The sequence below is a fragment of the Macrosteles quadrilineatus genome, unplaced genomic scaffold (genome assembly GCF_028750875.1).
Source record: "Macrosteles quadrilineatus isolate MER2022 unplaced genomic scaffold, UCM_ALF_1.0 Scaffold_5__1_contigs__length_97177068, whole genome shotgun sequence".
Lineage (NCBI taxonomy): Eukaryota > Metazoa > Arthropoda > Insecta > Hemiptera > Cicadellidae > Macrosteles > Macrosteles quadrilineatus.
In genome coordinates, this window is record NW_026542598.1 from 21454304 (window position 1) to 21472329 (window position 18026).

Sequence of the window (18026 nt, forward strand, 5' to 3'; positions counted from 1 at the left end):
TTTGGTAAAAATCTTTTGGGCTTTTCAAAACATAGTTATGAATTGTTTTTATGTGGCTACCCTACCTGAAGAATAGCGCATTTCAGGCTTTGGACTGTGGATTCCTCACTTAAACATATTATTACATATCATTAGACTGTTTATTAATCTTTGTATTTAACTGAAGAATAGTATGAAATACGGCTTGGCGTCTCTGTTATTTCACTTTAACAAATTAAAAAATTATAATACATGAAGCCGTTTTTGTTAACACTACTCCTCCCTTATTTGTGGACCAATTTCAACGTTTGAGGTGTCAAAATATTTGTCTCAATTTCTAAGAAAAAACCCACGCCTTGATATTATATGCTTGGATGAGAATCTCCCCCAGACAAATTCCGAAAATAATTCAGACGGAGGAACGAACTATTTCAAGGCAAGATTAAGCTGCACTCCATTTGATATAAAATCCACCTGCAAAATACTAAAAACTTGCATACTCAGGGAATTTCAAATACTTCGATAATTAATTAAAATTACGCTTAACGTCAAGTTTTGACAGCATATGTTGTAATGAAGTGTTTAAGAAGGTCAAGGTTGGGTGATGTAATATGGGCTAAAACACCAAAGCACCGAGGAATGGTGCTCAGTGACCCGAGGGAAAAGTACTGAGGGAAAGTGATTAGGGACAAGTGCCCAGTACTTTCGGCCGGGGGCGGATACTGGGTACTTACCCCAACTCTCCAAGCATCTTACGGGTTACGACCCTATATAAGGAGCATTCTCGGGGGACTTCGACATGTTGGGCCTCCGGGCCCGACCCCGTCGGTAGGGGCCACCGGTGGGGTATGCACTAGAAGCGTTTTGAGCCCCGGCACCCCCGCACTAGAGGCGTGCTGAGCCCGGTACACCCCAGTACTAGAGGCGTGCTGAGCCCTGGAACCCCAGTACTAGAGACGCCCAGTAATGGTCAACATTGACCATTGTTTAAATAAGTGTTAAGTTTTTTATTTTAGCAGTACCTATGTATTTTATTTTATGTGCAAGTTAGTTTTGTATATGTTGTACATATGGAGGTAGACTATTATGTAATTTGTACAATAAAGCACTTTTTTCATTTCATTTCATTTCCCAGTACTAGAGGCGGGCTGAGCCCTGACACCCCAGTGCTAGAGGCGTGCTGAGCCCGGTACACCCCAGCACTAGAATCGTGTTGAGCCCCGGCACCCCCGCAGTGGAGGCGTGTTAAACCCCGGCACCCCAGTACTAGAGGCGTGCTGAGCCCGGTACACCTCGCACTAGAGGCGTGTTGAGCCCCGGCATCCGTTTTATTTCAGTTTAAGTCCCCGGTGGCCAAAAAAGCTGCCTCCCGGGACCATGGTTTCGTCTGGAGGGGGATGAAGAGGCACACCTCCACTATTTAAGAAGAGAAAGAGTTGTCTGGGAGAGACGGCAGTCTGCATCTGCCAACGGAACGGGCAAAACCGACTGTAGCTGCTGCGTTTGGGATAGTAACCCACTCAGTATTTTCCGAGACGGAGCCAGTTGAGGACTGCAGGAGCCGTGTCGATAGGATTAGCCGACGGGACAGCGTCAGGAAGGAGAACCAACGTGGGGAACCCAGGATAGCAAAACAGGACAGAGGGGTCTCGAGCCGATCGACCAAGAGGTCAAGGGACCGCCTAATAGATTGCGCTGGTCTATGGGGTTTCGAAGTAGAAGTCATTTGTCAATAGTTTTTGTAAACAGTTCTGAGAATAATAAATGTATCATATAATTCCTACAAGTGTTCAGTAAATCTGAGTCCTGAAAACTCCCGAAAAGGTCTAAAGCTGTAAAGTAAGGAAAAGCTGAGAAAGTACGGTACAATGTTCATAAATAATCATGCATAAATATTTGCCATATGAATAATATGGGAAATGAGTATGTAGGTTTGCTGCTATGTAAATGTAAAATATAAATATTTTATAGTCATTATCAAGTAGCTCAACTAGGTTAAACCACATACCAAGTTCTATTAAGATACGTTAAAAAATAGCTGAGATAAAGTATGTTATTTTTCCCATAAGAATAACATAGAGGACAGAGTGTTCTGTGTTTACCACTTACAATATCTCGGTAACCAATATACATAGAGTGATGATTCAAAATACTAAATTGTTCATCTTTTAAAGCTGGATTCAACGGTGGAAAGTAAATTTTGATTATTTTAATTTTTCCAAATGATAAATGCAAAAATCCATTTTGTGGGGCGTAAAAAATTAATATTTTCTAAAATACAAAGAAACCGTTGGTTTAACCGCTAAAGGTGTAATAACCTTTTTTATAGATAATGATTAGACCTTTCAAATAAGATGTCATACGTCAAAATCGGTTACGCGGTTTACGAGATATGCGACATTATTGTTATTGGCTGAGCGGCCATTTTGATGACGTCACTGCCCGTGACCTAATTATTTTAAAGCTTGCCTCCCGGCTGATTTTCACTCTTTCACATGTATTTAGTCGATTCCCAAAGTATGGTGCTGGTCTCCGGAAGTGAAAGATTTTTACACTTGTTCCACGCACTAATAGCCGGCCGGCACATGTACAGTACCTGTATAAACGTAATGAATTATGTGTTTGTGTTATGTGTTTTTAATGTTTAAATATTTTGACGAATCTGCAAGATGAATTGACAAAAATGTATCCACGGACCTGAAGATAGAGCTTAAAAGCTCTGAAATGCGCATCGTCCTTTAGTGACTGTATCAGAACTGTTTTGACTGCATAAGGTACGTAACCTAGATAATCCCTTTTTCACCTGCCCTACTTAACCGATTTTACGATTGATGTGTCATTGTAAAGCTTATGATCTAGCGAAGGGATAGTGGTAACTAAAAAGGCCATTTCCTTTAGGTCTTTGTCTGGCTAGCGTTTCAATTGTTTTTAGAGTTCACTTTCAAATATCTAGAGATTCTGACCAACTTTCTTTAATTATATCGGTTTTAAATGTGAATTCTAATTTAACAGCTGTTCCTCAAGTTTAATGCTCAACAGTTAGGTTTGTAACTAAGAGGCTATTGTTATTATGATTGTAACCTGATCGAGGTAGGTAAATAACAATTTTTTGTATAAATACACAGCCAACATCCACTAAATTTAATTTATTGTAAATTAGTAGTTTTATTTGCCTAATAACTGTCTGAAATTAACTTAGCCTAGGTCTTAAGTTATTCACCATCTCCGATGCATCTTCTTTACATGCCTTGGATTATTACTGTCGGTAACGGGTAAAACGTAAGCCTGATCTAACACCCTCTGTGTCTTCTGTCTAGATGCCACTCACTGTCACATGTGGTCCGAGGACTGACTCCAGGACAGACTTATCTGTTCAGGGTGAGAGCAGAGAACATCCACGGAGCCAGTGAGAGCAGCGCTGAGTCCTTCCCCTTCACACTACAGTTGCCCCACACAGGTACTTTGTAGACATAGCTAGGTAGACATTCAAAACACAGACAGAATTTGCTCCTCTCGATATACAATAGTTTATGTGACATGAAAGGTGCTATTGTTTACAAAGAAAACCAACTACTGGTATTGTTCTATCAGTTTGACTTAATTAATAAATCGGCAAATTCAACATTAATCAGTATTTTATATCAGCACACTCTTCTGGTGGCTCAGTTCTACTAAATTATTTAATTTCTTTTCTAAAATTTGCTTCAGCTTTTAACATGGCATTTGAATGTCTAGTTCTTTCAATGGACTAAGGCTTTAAATGTGTTTTTGTTTATGAATTAATTTTAGTAATATTGTTTAGGTTTTCAGAAACCTTTCAAAACTTCTGAATGTTTATATAATCAAAACTGTATCCTTATTATGATTCCGAACTGTAGCTGAGTAAACATAGTGCTATCTTAGTAACTAGAAGGTTGTCATTTCTATCAGGAACAAAGTCAGTGAAATTTTTTACAGCTTAGGAGCTGTAAAAAATTTGACTGACTTTGTTCCTGATAGGACTGGACCCCAGAGTTGTTTTTAAGATCATAGGGCTTTTATGGTCCTTAATGATCCTACCTAACTAATTATCTGGTCTTAGCCAGTAATAAACCTATTCTCTCATTCATTGAAAATTCATCCATCACGCTTCACTTTAAAATACACACTTTTAGTGTATCCGTGTGGAATAATTCTAGTAAACTATTTCCCAGGTTTGCGGGAAGACGAAGGTGAAGGAGAGGGCGAGACAGAGACAGTTGTAGAGGAGAGGTTGGTAGTCCCTCAGCCTGGTGATGAGTTCCTGGAACGCTACTCTGTACATGAGGAGCTGGGCAAGGGCCGATACGGGGTCGTCCACAAGGTAGTGTTATTGGAATATTTGATTTAAAAATCTTTATCTTAAGAATATATTCTGCTGATTTTTATTTTTGCGAGACTCATCTTAAATCAATAAGTCTTATTGTACAACCGCTTGTTCTCAAGACTTTTGAGCAAGTCAATATATGACTATTTTATAAAACTCAGCTTATTTTGTATTTTTAATGAAACAGAGGTTGGTCCCAATTAACATTGATTGGAACTCTGCTGTATTACGTAATATCGATATTTAAATATCGAACATGTACAGATACAATGCAACAGATTCCTCGTCTTTAGGAGATGACACCGTGGTTTAACTGGTCACTAGTTGAAATTTTGAATGTGTTGCAGCAATCCTTCTTGGGGCAAGCTACAATTATTCAACTGTTCAACTGATTATTTTCTGCAGACCAAAATTTGACAGTCCTTTTTGACTGTAGAAAATTAGTTTAGAGTTTAATTTAATTCATTTGGTAGAGGTGTTGCTGGTTTAGTAGTTAAAGTGTAGGCTTCGGTCCTAGAGCTCTATGTTCAAGCCCTGCCAATCATCAATGCTAGCTATGTTATAATGCCATGTTTCAGTGGTTCAGGTACCCCCTTTATGCTATAGGTCAACCTACCTAGAAAATAATAAATATGAGATCCCTAAGACAAGAAGAACTTTTGTATTAGGGAACTCACACACTTAAAAGCCATACTAATAATTGTTATTTTCCGTAGGTAACAGATCTGCGGACAGGCCACACGATGGCTGCCAAGTTTGTACGCTGCATCAAGAAGCAAGACAGAGAGAAAGTACAGGAGGAGATAGACATAATGAACTGTCTGAGGCATCCCAAGCTGCTGCAACTTGCTGCGGCCTTTGACAACCCCAAGGACATGGTCATGGTCATGGAATAGTGAGTGTTTGTCTTCTGAACAAGGTGTTAAAAATATAATGGTTTTTGGACCTTGTGTTTCATCAAACCATCAGTTATACCCTAATAATTAGAAGTTCACCTCATCGTTCATACCTATACACCTGAGTGAACAGAAAACATATTCTTAAATGGTAACTTAAATAAAATTATTGACCATGTCAAATATTTATGCATATACCTTCATCGACCTTTTAAAGTAAAATTTGTTGCAATTATTATGCTAGGATGGACTCTTTCCCATTCATGTAAGTCTATTCCTACGATAATTATGGTCCCCTATGTTAACAAATGACAATGTTTCCTCTTTCTGTGCAGCATCTCCGGAGGTGAGTTGTTTGAGAGAGTTGTGGCTGATGACTTCACACTCACAGAGAGAGATTGTATACTGTTTCTGCGACAGATCTGTGAAGGCGTCAGATACATGCACACCTGCCAAGTTGTTCATCTAGACCTTAAGGTACGTTGTAGGGTTGGATAGCATTATCACAACCAATTACAAAGGCTGGTATGTCAGAGACAAGAGTATCTGAACTAACCAAACTTTGACTTACAGCTATTTAGCGAGTAAAACTAAATGAGAGAAACAAGGTAGGTGGAGAGGAGCGAAATCATCTCTTGGGCCCATAGCGCATTCTATGAAAACTGCGGGCCTGCATCCCCCTTACTTTTTTTGTGTTTACTAAAAACTTGTTTCAAAATTATTTTAAGTTTTGTGTTCATAAGATGAAAAAAGAACATGATAGAAATATGCATAGTCAAATCCCTAATTGTTCCTGAAATCAATGGGTCAACATTTCTTTTTGTCTAGAAAATGAGCAAAGATGGAAAAGTCACTTCTAGCCTGTGTGAGGAACTAATACAATGTAAAGCCAACTCTGACTCATAGCACTTTTATCTTGTTTACCTTTACAAGTTCCCCCAAAAAGACCGTACATCCTAAAAGTTAATGTATGATTTTAAATGTTCTCTAGTCAGATATTCCTCTGATATTGGTTGTAATCCCACAGCCAGAGAACATCATGTGTCACACAAGGACGTCGCATCGTGTCAAGATCATCGACTTCGGCCTCGCACAGAAGCTCCAGTCCAACACTCCGGTCCGAGTGTTGTTTGGAACTCCCGAGTTCATTCCTCCTGAGATCATCAACTACGAACCCATTGGTGTAGAGTCCGACATGTGGTCTGTGGGGGTCATCTGCTATGTCCTGTGAGTGGATAGAATAATCTGCTCTCATGTTCTTAAGCATTTACATTAAATTTTATGTTTAAATATCCAAGGATACTCCTTAATATCATATATGTATTTTAGGGGGAGGGCTAGAATGGTTTTTTTTCTTTGTTTAGGAACAGACTTAGTTTTAGTCTTTCAAACCATGATATCACTTACTAAATTCCTTTTCAAGTCCCTACTACTTCCTTGACTTCACAGAACAATGAGAAAACAATGTACTAACAACAATGGAGTAACAATGTTCATTCTTGTAGATCATCATGCCACCCATAAAATGAAACTTAGATATTCCTTCCCCTTCCACCTTCAAGAAAGTTAAAAAAATATGTAATAGTTCAAAAAAACAAATAAGAAATAAATACAAGTTGAATTGAGAGGTTTTAACATGTTTAGTTATTGACATATATTGTTAGCCTTTTAAAATGTATGCTATTTTTATATCAACTACTCATAGAACACTTTACACCCTCAGACTGTCAGGGCTGTCACCCTTCATGGGGGATAACGACGCTGAGACATTTGCCAACATCACTCGGGCCGACTTCGACTTTGACGACGAAGCATTCGAAGCCATCTCCCAAGACGCTAAAGACTTCATCAGTTCACTTCTTATCAAGAGAAAAGAGTAAGCTATGCATAGTTTACTATAGTTAATTATTTGTATTTCAGTAAAGAAATGTTTTGATTTCCCCATCACCATATTTTTTAATTGTTTATTTTGTAAATCGTTCAATAGAATTTTTTTTACTTGACCTAATAAAATAATTTTAATAAAAATAATTTATACTCCAGAATGTGTGCAATGATGATTTGAGTCTTACTGTCACTAAAATGCATTGCTTTCTTTTAAAACATGAATGTAAAATGGAGTGGATTATCTAAAAACCTAAAGGAATTCATGAGGTTTATTAGATATGCATGAATGCATATTCACTGATGTAGGGATGGCGAAGACAGATTGAGTTACAACCAATGTCTAAAATGTAAGAGAACCTTGCAAGACTGTAAAACCGTGATATTGTACTAGTTATGTGTCTTGTTGCCACCACTTAACTATTTTATAAGTACAGTTCATTCTTGTAGTCTATTGTCTCACCATGAGTCCAGCCAGCTATTCCGAGATCTTACTAAGTAGTTTGTGGTGTTGCAGGAAGAGACTAACAGCAGAGGAATGTCTAAAGCACAAGTGGCTCACACAAAGTGACACAACTATGAACAGTGTCAAGCTGTGTACAGACAAACTCAAGAAGTTCATCATCAGGAGGAAGTGGCAGGTTAGCTATCTCCTGATACATATTTCCATTTCCATGCTTAATTACATTATTAGGCTGTTAAGGAAGACAGATTATTGTTTATCATAATCTTCAGGGCCGTATTTCGCTAGTGGCGGACATGGCGGTCTCCGGGGGTCCCTTCCTGAGAAGGAGTTTCACTTGGAGCCCCCAAGAATTTTTTTTCTTTAAAATTAATTTCACAGATATAAAATTTGAAAAAAAATAAGTAAAAGATTAAGTTTGAAATGTTATACAATGATGTTTACATTTGGTAAATCTTTTAATGTCGGAGTTACATAAAGTTTAATAAATGGCCTTAGTTTGATGTATCACTGTAAAAAATTGAGCTTTGAATAGTTGTGTGGTTTTCGATTTCATTGATTTGTGCTTACTGCTAACTATGTGTTTGTTTTACCATTGTGTGGATTTTAATCAAAATAGATTTTACCTTTTTGAATTTACCCTCCTACCTATAGTTAACATATGATTTTTCCCTGTATTTCTTGAACATTAAAATTTTTTACCAAGCTTGTGTGGCTTTTGTGTGTACTAATCCGCATGGTCGTGTTGTGTGTGATTTGCAGAAGACAGGGAATGCTATCCGGGCGCTGGGACGTATGGCAACACTGTCTGCGGCTAGTAGACGCAACTCTAGCACCAGCACGCCCCCCTCCCCCCGCCCCTCCCTGGCTGCCTCACGTCTGTCTAGCCTGGACGAGGAGGGGAGGGGCGACCGTGACCGAGCACGGGGCAGAGTATGCAGTGAGCGCAGTGACAGTGGCATCAGTGACTGTAGCAGTATCAACACCTCGGCTACCCCCACCACTCCCTGCCATCTCCTCAACAAGAAATACTCTATTTGCGAAGAGCCCGAGCACGACCTTAGTAGTTGTAGACTAACTGAGCACGGTGTGACTGTTAACAAACTGTGTGACGGTGTTAACGGCAAAGCCTCTAATGTTTCAGTCGCTGCCAAGAAACGAACGACAAATAGCTTAAGACTCGACAGTGAGCCCGCCAAAGCGCCTTCTCCCACTTTACAAAAGGACGCTAAACTATTCGGCAAAAGTGAAAACTTCCAAAAGGCCTTCGCTTTTTGGAAACAGTAATACCATGTACAAAGCCTTCGCAGTGCCCGTTGCCAAAGTTATTGTTAATGAAACAGATTGTTCTATACGGATAGAATAGTTGTGTTTTCAGTTTTAGTCTATTGTTATGCTTATAGCCGAGTAAATATAGCTTTTATCGTCAATTGTTATCATAATGATAACTTATTTCGTATCATTTAATATATTGTATCCTGTATTGTTACTATTAGCGTCAATAAATTAAAATTTTATTTATTAAATGTTTCTACAGTAAAATTATTTACACTTCTCCTCCTTAATTGCAGTTATTAAGAATAGTAAGAATCTTTAAACAAGTATACTGATGCCAAACAAAATGTTAAGATTAACTAATAACTACTACACAATAATTTATTTTCAGGTAACACTTAACTCACTTTTCTATCTCCTACTTAAAAATCTGGACTAAATTTGTCCAGATATTTTTCATATTCCTTTTTTTCACAAATTTCTTCAAAGGCAAACCACAAGTCACGAGTTTCGCTGCATAGTTTAAACATGTGAGCAGCCATTGTATCGTTCCACCCTACATTCAGTTGGTAAGCGTGAATGTTTATAAAGTTTGGAAACGCTGGTTCTCCTTTGCGGCAATGCTCTATCGCGATGCTTCTAAATGTTGGGTCTTTTGCTCTAAGTCTCTTTAAGAAATTGGCAGCATGCTCGTTGTAACATTCTACGTTCTCACAGAGCACTTGGTAATCATCGAGTTCCAACTCGTCCGATAACTTCTGAATTATTCTGTCTATGGCTTGGAGGTAGATTGAGGTCGGCACAAAACACCAAGCCACAGTGATCACACAGCTTAAGAGAGTGACAAGTCTCATAATGTTAGACAGTAAAACTGATAAGTCAAGACGAATCTGATGTAACAGTTGTTTCATATCAACAATTGATTAACAAGTCTGCAATACACGCACTTCGTTGTGTGATTTAGGGTAAAATTTACGTGTTTGAATTTTTGCCTTGTGCTTGTGACATTTATATTGTTTATGGTAATAATATGGAAATCTAAACAATATTTTTATTTTTTTCTATGAAAAATTACATACTTATCTATTTTACTTTATTGTGAGGATGTCAGTTGAGTGTATTATAATGAATAAAATCGTTGAGGGCTATTTAATAACACTAGCACACCTGTTGCTCAAATCCGAGCAATTGAAAAGTACTACAGCTAAACTTGAACAAAGTTTTGGCACCTATTTTTGGCACCTATTTTTTATGTTTTGATGTAATTTTCTTTAAAACTATAAGCAATACTCTGGGATCCATTTTTTACATTTGAAACATTAAAAGTTATCCTCAATTCTTCATTTTGGCATTTTAGTACCTATAACCATAGACTAACCAACACAAGTAGACTTCTCATCCCATTGTAAATTTTGAAGCACGTTTTTTGTGTCTAGTTCATGTACGTGACACAAAGGCGCTAGTGTCGATGAAACTTTGTTTCAATTATTTTAGGTTAATTTCTTGATTTCTGCTTTACTGTTTTGTTATATAACTAGGGGACAAGTTATTGTTTATGATTAGATCGTATTATTTGGCTAAACGAGGTTTTAAATGGCTGTAATAACGGAAAACAAATTGTAAACAAAACACGACCTCTACATAAACCGTACATGAACTAACAATAAAATTGTCTTCAGCTGTTCCATAAGGATGAGAAATCTACTAAGGGAGTATGTTTTATCTATGCTATAACTTAATAAAGTTTGCCCATTGGTGACATATTTAACCAGCTGTAACTCAAGTATATAATCATTTTTTTCTAATATTTAGCTGTAGAATCATATACCAAGGGATTATTGTGGAATCTAGTATCACCCTGTTTATCTTTCTGTCACACTGGTTAACATTGTCTTGTCAATCAATCAATCAATCAATCGATCTTTATTTGCCATAAGGATACATTTACATATCATTGACAAAGTCTATTTGCAGATTTCAAACCAAGTTTTAACATAAACAACATAATACTCTTACAGGCCAAATATTACAATTAACATTCAACTCCATTCATATTCTTAACTGAAATTAAAACCAAACTAAAGGACAATTTCTCCCAGTTTAAAATAATCATCCAGACTATAAAAAGGGTTCTGAAGTAGATAATTATAAAACATAGCCTTAAATTTGTTAATTGAATGAAAATTTATATTATTTTTTACTGAATTATACACTTTAATTGATAAAATTATGTGGCAAATACTAGTTTTACTAAGACGATGGGATTCTAACAGCGCAGTATTTTTAAAACGAGTGTTGTGACTGTGATTATTAAATTGAAGATATTCAGGGTTTTTTAATTATATAAACAATCAGATCATAAATGAACAAATTTACTGCAGTTTGAATTTGCATATCTATAAAAAGAGGTTTGCAATGATCAGGGCGCGTCCCTGTCATAGCTCTTAAAGCCCTTTTTTGGAGAATCAAAATTTCTTTTATTCTACCACTACCACCCCAAAGCACCAATCCGTATCTCATGATTGACTGACTGGAAGTACGCAAAATAGGCCGTCCTTACATATTTCTTAGGAACCTGATTTACAAGACGATCTAAAAGATGCACCACACGAGACAATCTTGAAGATAAATAATCTATGTGAGCATTCCATGTGAGTTGATTATCAATTTGAAGGCCCAAAAATTTTACAGCTGTGCTATTATTTAGATCACTAAGAGAGTGGGGATTTGTTTTAGTGTAAAAATCATGTTTTGGGTTTATTCGTCATTAAGCAAAAATCCATTCGCATTAAACCAATTTGATGCTTTTAGCTTTGTTTCATGGACAAGAATTTTTAGTTCTGTTAGGTTGGGGTTTACATGAAAAAATGTTGTATCGTCAGCATAAAAAATAGTTTGACTCTTTACTGACAATGGAAGGTCATTAAAATAAATTAAAAATAAAAGTGGACCAAGGACTGAGCCTTGGGGAACGCCCCATTTTACATTCTTTTCTTGTGACGTATTGCCGTTAATACTTACTATTTGTTTACGATTGTTTAGGTAAGATGAAAAGAATTGTAGAGACGGCCCTCGAAACCCATAACTTCGTAATTACTAATTTGTTTATAAGAATTTTAAAATCAACACAATCAAACGCCTGTGCTCTCAAATGCTGTCATTAATGCTATAAGGGACTACTTAATGCTACAAGCCTACTAGTACTAGTACTTATGTGCTAGAAAAGTTAAATTTACTTTAAATGGGATTTCAAAATTTACAACATTAAGAGATTGCTGCTTAACAACCCAATGTATTTGTTATTTCATTTAGTAATTCTCAAAGCTGTGTTTTTTTATCTAAATCCTGAAACTGATTGTATTAATTAGTGAGATAAGTCACTCATTATCAATCTCTCTTGACTTTTGACTACAGATAAAATAAGTACCACTAATTCAGCTCATTCTGTTTGAAGCCAGTGTCTAAGAATGCTGTTAGCATACGTTGTTGTGTTTGTTTTATCTACTTTTCATGTCAAAGCATTGGAATATCCAGTAGTGCAAGTGGACCAAGGTGCTTTACAAGGAGTGGAGGACCAAACCACATTGGGGAAGAAGATTTACAAGTTTGTTGGAGTGCCTTATGCCAAACCACCTGTGGGCAAGAACAGGTTCGAGGAGCCCAAGCCAGCTGAGAAATGGCAAGGTATTTACCCAGCCACTCAACACAGTTCCGTTTGTTTGCAGCATATGTTGAACTATGACAGTCCAGATTTGATAACTGGAGAAGAAGACTGCCTGTATTTGAACATTTACATCCCGGCACTATCCAACTCGTCAAATCTTCCAGTTGTGGTTTATTTCCATGGAGGAGCGTTTATGTATGGAACCGGGCACATTTTCACTCCTCATTTTATCCTGGACAGATTTGACTTTGTGTACGTGTCAGTCAACTATCGACTCGGCCCTTTTGGGTTTTTGAGCACCGAAGATGAAATCGTCCCTGGGAACAATGGGCTTAAGGATCAAGCATTGGCTTTGAAGTGGGTGAATCAAAATATTGCTGCGTTCGGAGGTAACAAAGATGATGTTACTGTCTCAGGGTTGTCTGCTGGCGGAGCCAGTGTGCATCTGCATTACCTCTCCCCTCAGACTACAGGATTGTTCCAGAAAGGAATCTCCATGAGCGGATGTGCCTTGAATCCTTGGGTGTTGGCTGAAAAGTCGGCAGAGAAGGCAAAACAACTTGCGTTGTCTGTTGGGTGTCCAATTGACACTTCTAAACAAATGATCAATTGTTTGAAGAGGAGACCAGGACGGAAAATACTTGCACAGTTAAAGTCCTTGTTCTGGCCTTGGGGAACCCTTCCTTTCTCTCCTTTTGGAGTTGTAGTAGAGACTTCTGGGAAGAATCCATACTTGTCCGAACACCCTTTGAAACTTATCTCAGAAGGAAAAGTGGCAGATCTTCCTTGGCTGACCAGTATTACAAAGGACGAAGGACTTTACCCTGCTGCTAGGTTTATCGATCGGGAAGAACTTCTCAATGAATTAAATGATAACTGGAACCAGATAGTACCTCACATCTTGGACTTTAACTTCACTATTCCATCAGCTGATATTAACAGTGTAAGTGACAAAATTAGACAGTTTTATTTTAAGGGTGATCAAGTATCAATTCAAAATCGAAACAAACTTGTCGAGCTGATAGGAGATAGGTTGTTCAATGTGGATATGGAAAAAGCATCACGGTTACAAGCAGAAGTAAATCAATCTCCCGTGTATTTTTATGAATTTGCATATCAAGGAAAATACAGTATTTCTATTTTTATCTCCAAGTTAAATGTGACCTATGGAGTAAGCCATGGTGACGATTTGATATATATACTTAATCGGCCGATCTTGACACCATTAGAAATCCAGGAGGATAAAGAGGTAATGATGAAAATGACAGAAATCTGGGCCAGTTTTATTCAATCCGGAAAACCTTCTATAGGAGAAGATGTTGTATGGGAACCAGTTTTAAGAAATTCAGGGAACTTCAAATACTTGTTGATCAACTCTAGTAAGGACATAAGAAGTCAGTCCGCCGCACAGTTGGGCAACAGAGAATTTTGGGATTCAATAAATTTTGACGAACTTGAATCTTTTCTTCAAAATACTTATACCAAAGATGAATTGTAGAGTAAGTTACTAACTATTTAATTTATGTACAGTATATTCTCAATATGAATAAACTATTATGTTTTACTTTCAGGATTTTCTTATAGTTATTAAATAAAAGTTTTTCACAATTTTGTGAATATTTCTATCATTATGTATTCGTATTGTAATTATTTGTACTTAGAAAAAATATTAAATTAATTTATTATTAAGGTACGGTAAACAGACATACATGTTTCAAATAATATCCGATTAGCTATAAAGAAGAAATTTTCCTTAAAAGTTACCTTTGCCATGACTTTAACCCTTAAGCGTGCACACTCTTTTTTTTTACGCTGGAGCACACGCAGGGGTTTTACTGGACCCTCAAATAAAAATGGGTTTATAAATTAATTTTTTATATTTAGCTCTTTAAACTTTAGACATATCTATATTCATTTTCTCATTTTGTTACATACATTTTATGATCCTTCCATATCCTTTAACTATTTAGAAAATAATAATTTGAACCCTTAATTTTTTCATGATGAAATGTAATAATGGTGTTGAAGAGGGTAAAATCGTAGTTAAAAAGTTTTTATTGCAAACAAATATTATTTTAAATTTTGCAAAAGTATAATACTTGTCAAAAACCATGGAAGTAGTAAATATTTCATGAATTAATACATACCCGGTTTGTAGAAATTAAAAGAAATTAAACATTTTTTTGGTAATGTGTGTTTTTCTTTAAAAATCCTCGACCAGAGGTCGGTTTAAAGTCCTTTTAAACACACTTCACAAATATTTTACATTTTTTCCCGGCTCATTAGTTTTTTAAAGGTTTTATACATAAATTTGGTCTTGGCTCCTTTTTAACCAAGGCAGACGGTGCACCGCGCCTTATTACTGGGAGGCTAGATCAGTGGACTCTATGGTTGGACATTTCCATCCAATTGGTTTACAAATACTACCATGTTTTTTTGGCAAACTTTCAATACTATCAAAATTATAAAGTTATTAAAACTAAATAAATAAATATGATAATAAAACTGAGAAACTACTATGCGCACGGGGGTAGACTAGACCCCCCAATGAACACAGTACTGGTAGTGGTAACACAAGCATGCTCATGGGGGTATGCCAGACCCAGGGTGGTGATAACAGGTCAATGACTCGGTCAAGTCAAGACCAATGTGGTAATTCATATTTATGTAATCATTCTGAGACTCGATGAATGAACTGAAGCAATTTTGAAGGAACATTAAGCAAGATAAAAGGGTTAGATGTTTTGATATACACAATCGGTTATTAATTTTAAAACCTCAATATCTCTTTTAAAATAACATTTGCTGAGAGACTAGTTTTTATTTATTTTTGGATTTTTCAGCACTTTTTACTCCCCACACCCCCTATAGTAAATTATATGGAGAAAGTATTATTTTTGTCAAAATTTTTGAGATTGAGTTTTTAGTGGATATATCCCTTTTGGGTCCAACTGGACTCAAAAGTGTTTTTCGAAGTGATGTCTGTGTGTGTGTGTGTCTATGTCTGTATGTGTGGATTTGTACAGAGCTACAGACCACACCTATCGATCACATTTTTTATATTTATATATTTTTTTTTTATTTTACCTGTAAAACATTGTAATCCATATTGTTTCTGTATGGGATTCAGCCCATTGTGTTGGAATAAATACAATGGGCTGAGTCTTGTACAGGGTAGTGCGAAGTGCGACATTGTGTTTAATGTTAAAAAGTAATTCACCTCATTTTAGAAATTTTGTTAGCATTTTAAATACAGTTATTTAGTTTAGAGCTTAGATTTATTTAGTTTATATGCTTAAAATAAAAAAGTGCAGTGACTCGAACAATTTTACAATACCCATAGACTGATGATATTGTTAACTCTTCCCCCGATCACGGATCAATAGTCTATTCGGGGGAATAATTCCTTTTACTTACAATGTATTGTAATATTGTTTTTTATTTTATGGAATAAATAATTTTGACTTGACTTGACTTGACTATAGTCTGATTTTGATGAAATTTTGTATGTAGGTACTAATCCATGGTCCTTTAATTGTTTAGATAATTTTGGGAGTTACTTAATAAAATAAAGTCATATTGGTTAACCAATCAGCAATCTTTTAATGTTGCAATCAACCTGAAACTCTACTTAAATTTAAAATAATTTTTTAAGCACATAAGGGCGTCAAATTGACTAGCAGTTTAGACTACTGTAACAGATGTGAGAGATATTTTTCTACACTCACAAAAAAATCAAAACTTATACCTGTACTTCTGTATATTTATATTGTCACAAAAATCTAAATAATATTTACAGTACCTTTTACTAGGGATGGACGGGTCCCGAAATTTCGGGAATTTTTCGGGAAAAAAATATTCCCGATTATCGGGACGGGATTACATTTGACTCGGGAATTTTTCGGGACGGGATTTGGTCCGATCGTCGGCGATTTTTCCGCTTCGCGAGTGCCGATAACGCCGTTATTGCGAGCGGTAGGTCCGCGAACGCAGGAGACGAAGTCATACCGACGATCGCGCCGTGACCGCGAGTCATGAGATCGCGCCGTGACCGCGGAGTCATGCTGACGATCGAGCCGTGATCGCGAGTCATACCGACGATCGCGCCGTGACCGCAAGTCATACCGACGATCATGCCGTGACCGCGAGTCATGACGATGATCGCGCCGTGACCGCGGAGTCATACTGACGATCGAGCCGTGATCGCGAGTCATACCGACGATCGCGCCGTGACCGCGAGTCATACCGACGATAACCCCGTGACCGCGGAGTCATACCGACGTTCGCGCCGTGACCGCGAGTCATACCGACGATAGCGCTGTGACCGCGAGTCATACCGACGATCGCGCCGTGACCGCGAGTCATGGCGACGAAAGCGCCGTGACCGCGGAGTCATGCTGACGATCGAGCCGTGTTCGCGAGTCATACCGACGATCATGCCGTGACCGCGAGTCATACCGACGATAACCCCGTGACCGCGGAGTCATACCGACGATCGCGCCGTGACCGCGAGTCATACCGACGATAACCCCGTGACCGCGGAGTCATACCGACGTTCGCGCCGTGACCGCGAGTCATACCGACGATAGCGCTGTGACCGCGAGTCATACCGACGATCGCGCCGTGACCGCGAGTCATGGCGACGAAAGCGCCGTGACCGCGGAGTCATGCTGACGATCGAGCCGTGTTCGCATACCGACGATCATGCCGTGACCGCGAGTCATACCGACGATAACCCCGTGACCGCGGAGTCATACCGACGATCGCGCCGTGACCGCGGAGTCCTACCGACGATCGCGCCGTGACCGCGAGTCATGACGACGATCGCGTCGTGACCGCGAGTCATACCGACGATCGCGCCGTGATCGCGAGTCATGACGACGATCTCGCCGTGACCGTGAGTCATACAGACGATCACCCCGTGACCCGCGAGTCACAAGTTACTATAGGTACCTGTAAATTGTTACCCATTTTTTGGTTTTTATAGATCAGTGCCACAAATGGTAAAAATTGATTTCGTATGTCTTTTTTTGGTAACTGCAATACAGTACTTTCTTTTTATGCACAGAAAAAAATCCCGTCCCGTCCCGTCCCGAAAATTGGGAAGGAAATAAAAATCCCGTCCCGTCCCGTCCCGAACTAAAAATTCAATCCCGTCCATCCCTACCTTTTACCATAGACAAGAAAACGTTGCCGTACCAATTTTGTTTGTTTAGGAGCAATAAATAAAAACATTAAAGCTACAGCTGAAGTTTTCAAATAAATTTAATACAAAATTATTTAAAAGTGTAAAACTACTTGGCAATGAAATAGACAATAATGAATGTTTTTATTTTTTATTTAAAGTTCAGATGACAGGGATACGCAATAACAGAGTAGTAACTAAGTTACTCCTGACAAAGAAACAGGTTTGCATTTTAAAATAGTTAAGAAAAAACTGTTTATTTTACTTACTTAATTCTAAAATGACATTAAATCACATCTTTTATACTACACATTGAATATCTCTTATTTTATCAC

At 37.8% G+C, this 18026-nt stretch overlaps 2 protein-coding genes across 3 annotated transcripts in view; both read left to right on the plus strand.

The window, feature by feature from the left end:
• Window positions 1-9093, plus strand: part of LOC128994097 (muscle M-line assembly protein unc-89-like) — a 264007-nt gene extending 254914 nt beyond the window's left edge. For both annotated transcript variants that reach the window (XM_054418357.1, XM_054418358.1), the window contains 8 exons: window positions 3297-3436; window positions 4173-4321; window positions 5041-5219; window positions 5556-5697; window positions 6248-6447; window positions 6944-7096; window positions 7622-7745; window positions 8330-9093. In XM_054418357.1, the coding sequence (XP_054274332.1) occupies window positions 3297-3436; window positions 4173-4321; window positions 5041-5219; window positions 5556-5697; window positions 6248-6447; window positions 6944-7096; window positions 7622-7745; window positions 8330-8854 (1612 nt within the window). In that variant the 3' untranslated portion in view covers window positions 8855-9093. The remainder of the gene's footprint in view (window positions 1-3296; window positions 3437-4172; window positions 4322-5040; window positions 5220-5555; window positions 5698-6247; window positions 6448-6943; window positions 7097-7621; window positions 7746-8329) is intronic.
• A 3192-nt stretch (window positions 9094-12285) lies between these two features.
• Window positions 12286-14114, plus strand: LOC128995358 (venom carboxylesterase-6-like). The gene has a single exon (XM_054420355.1). It carries the CDS (start codon window positions 12310-12312, stop codon window positions 14002-14004), a length of 1695 nt encoding a protein of 564 aa, XP_054276330.1. The 5' UTR covers window positions 12286-12309; the 3' UTR covers window positions 14005-14114.
• Window positions 14115-18026: the final 3912 nt, after the last annotated feature.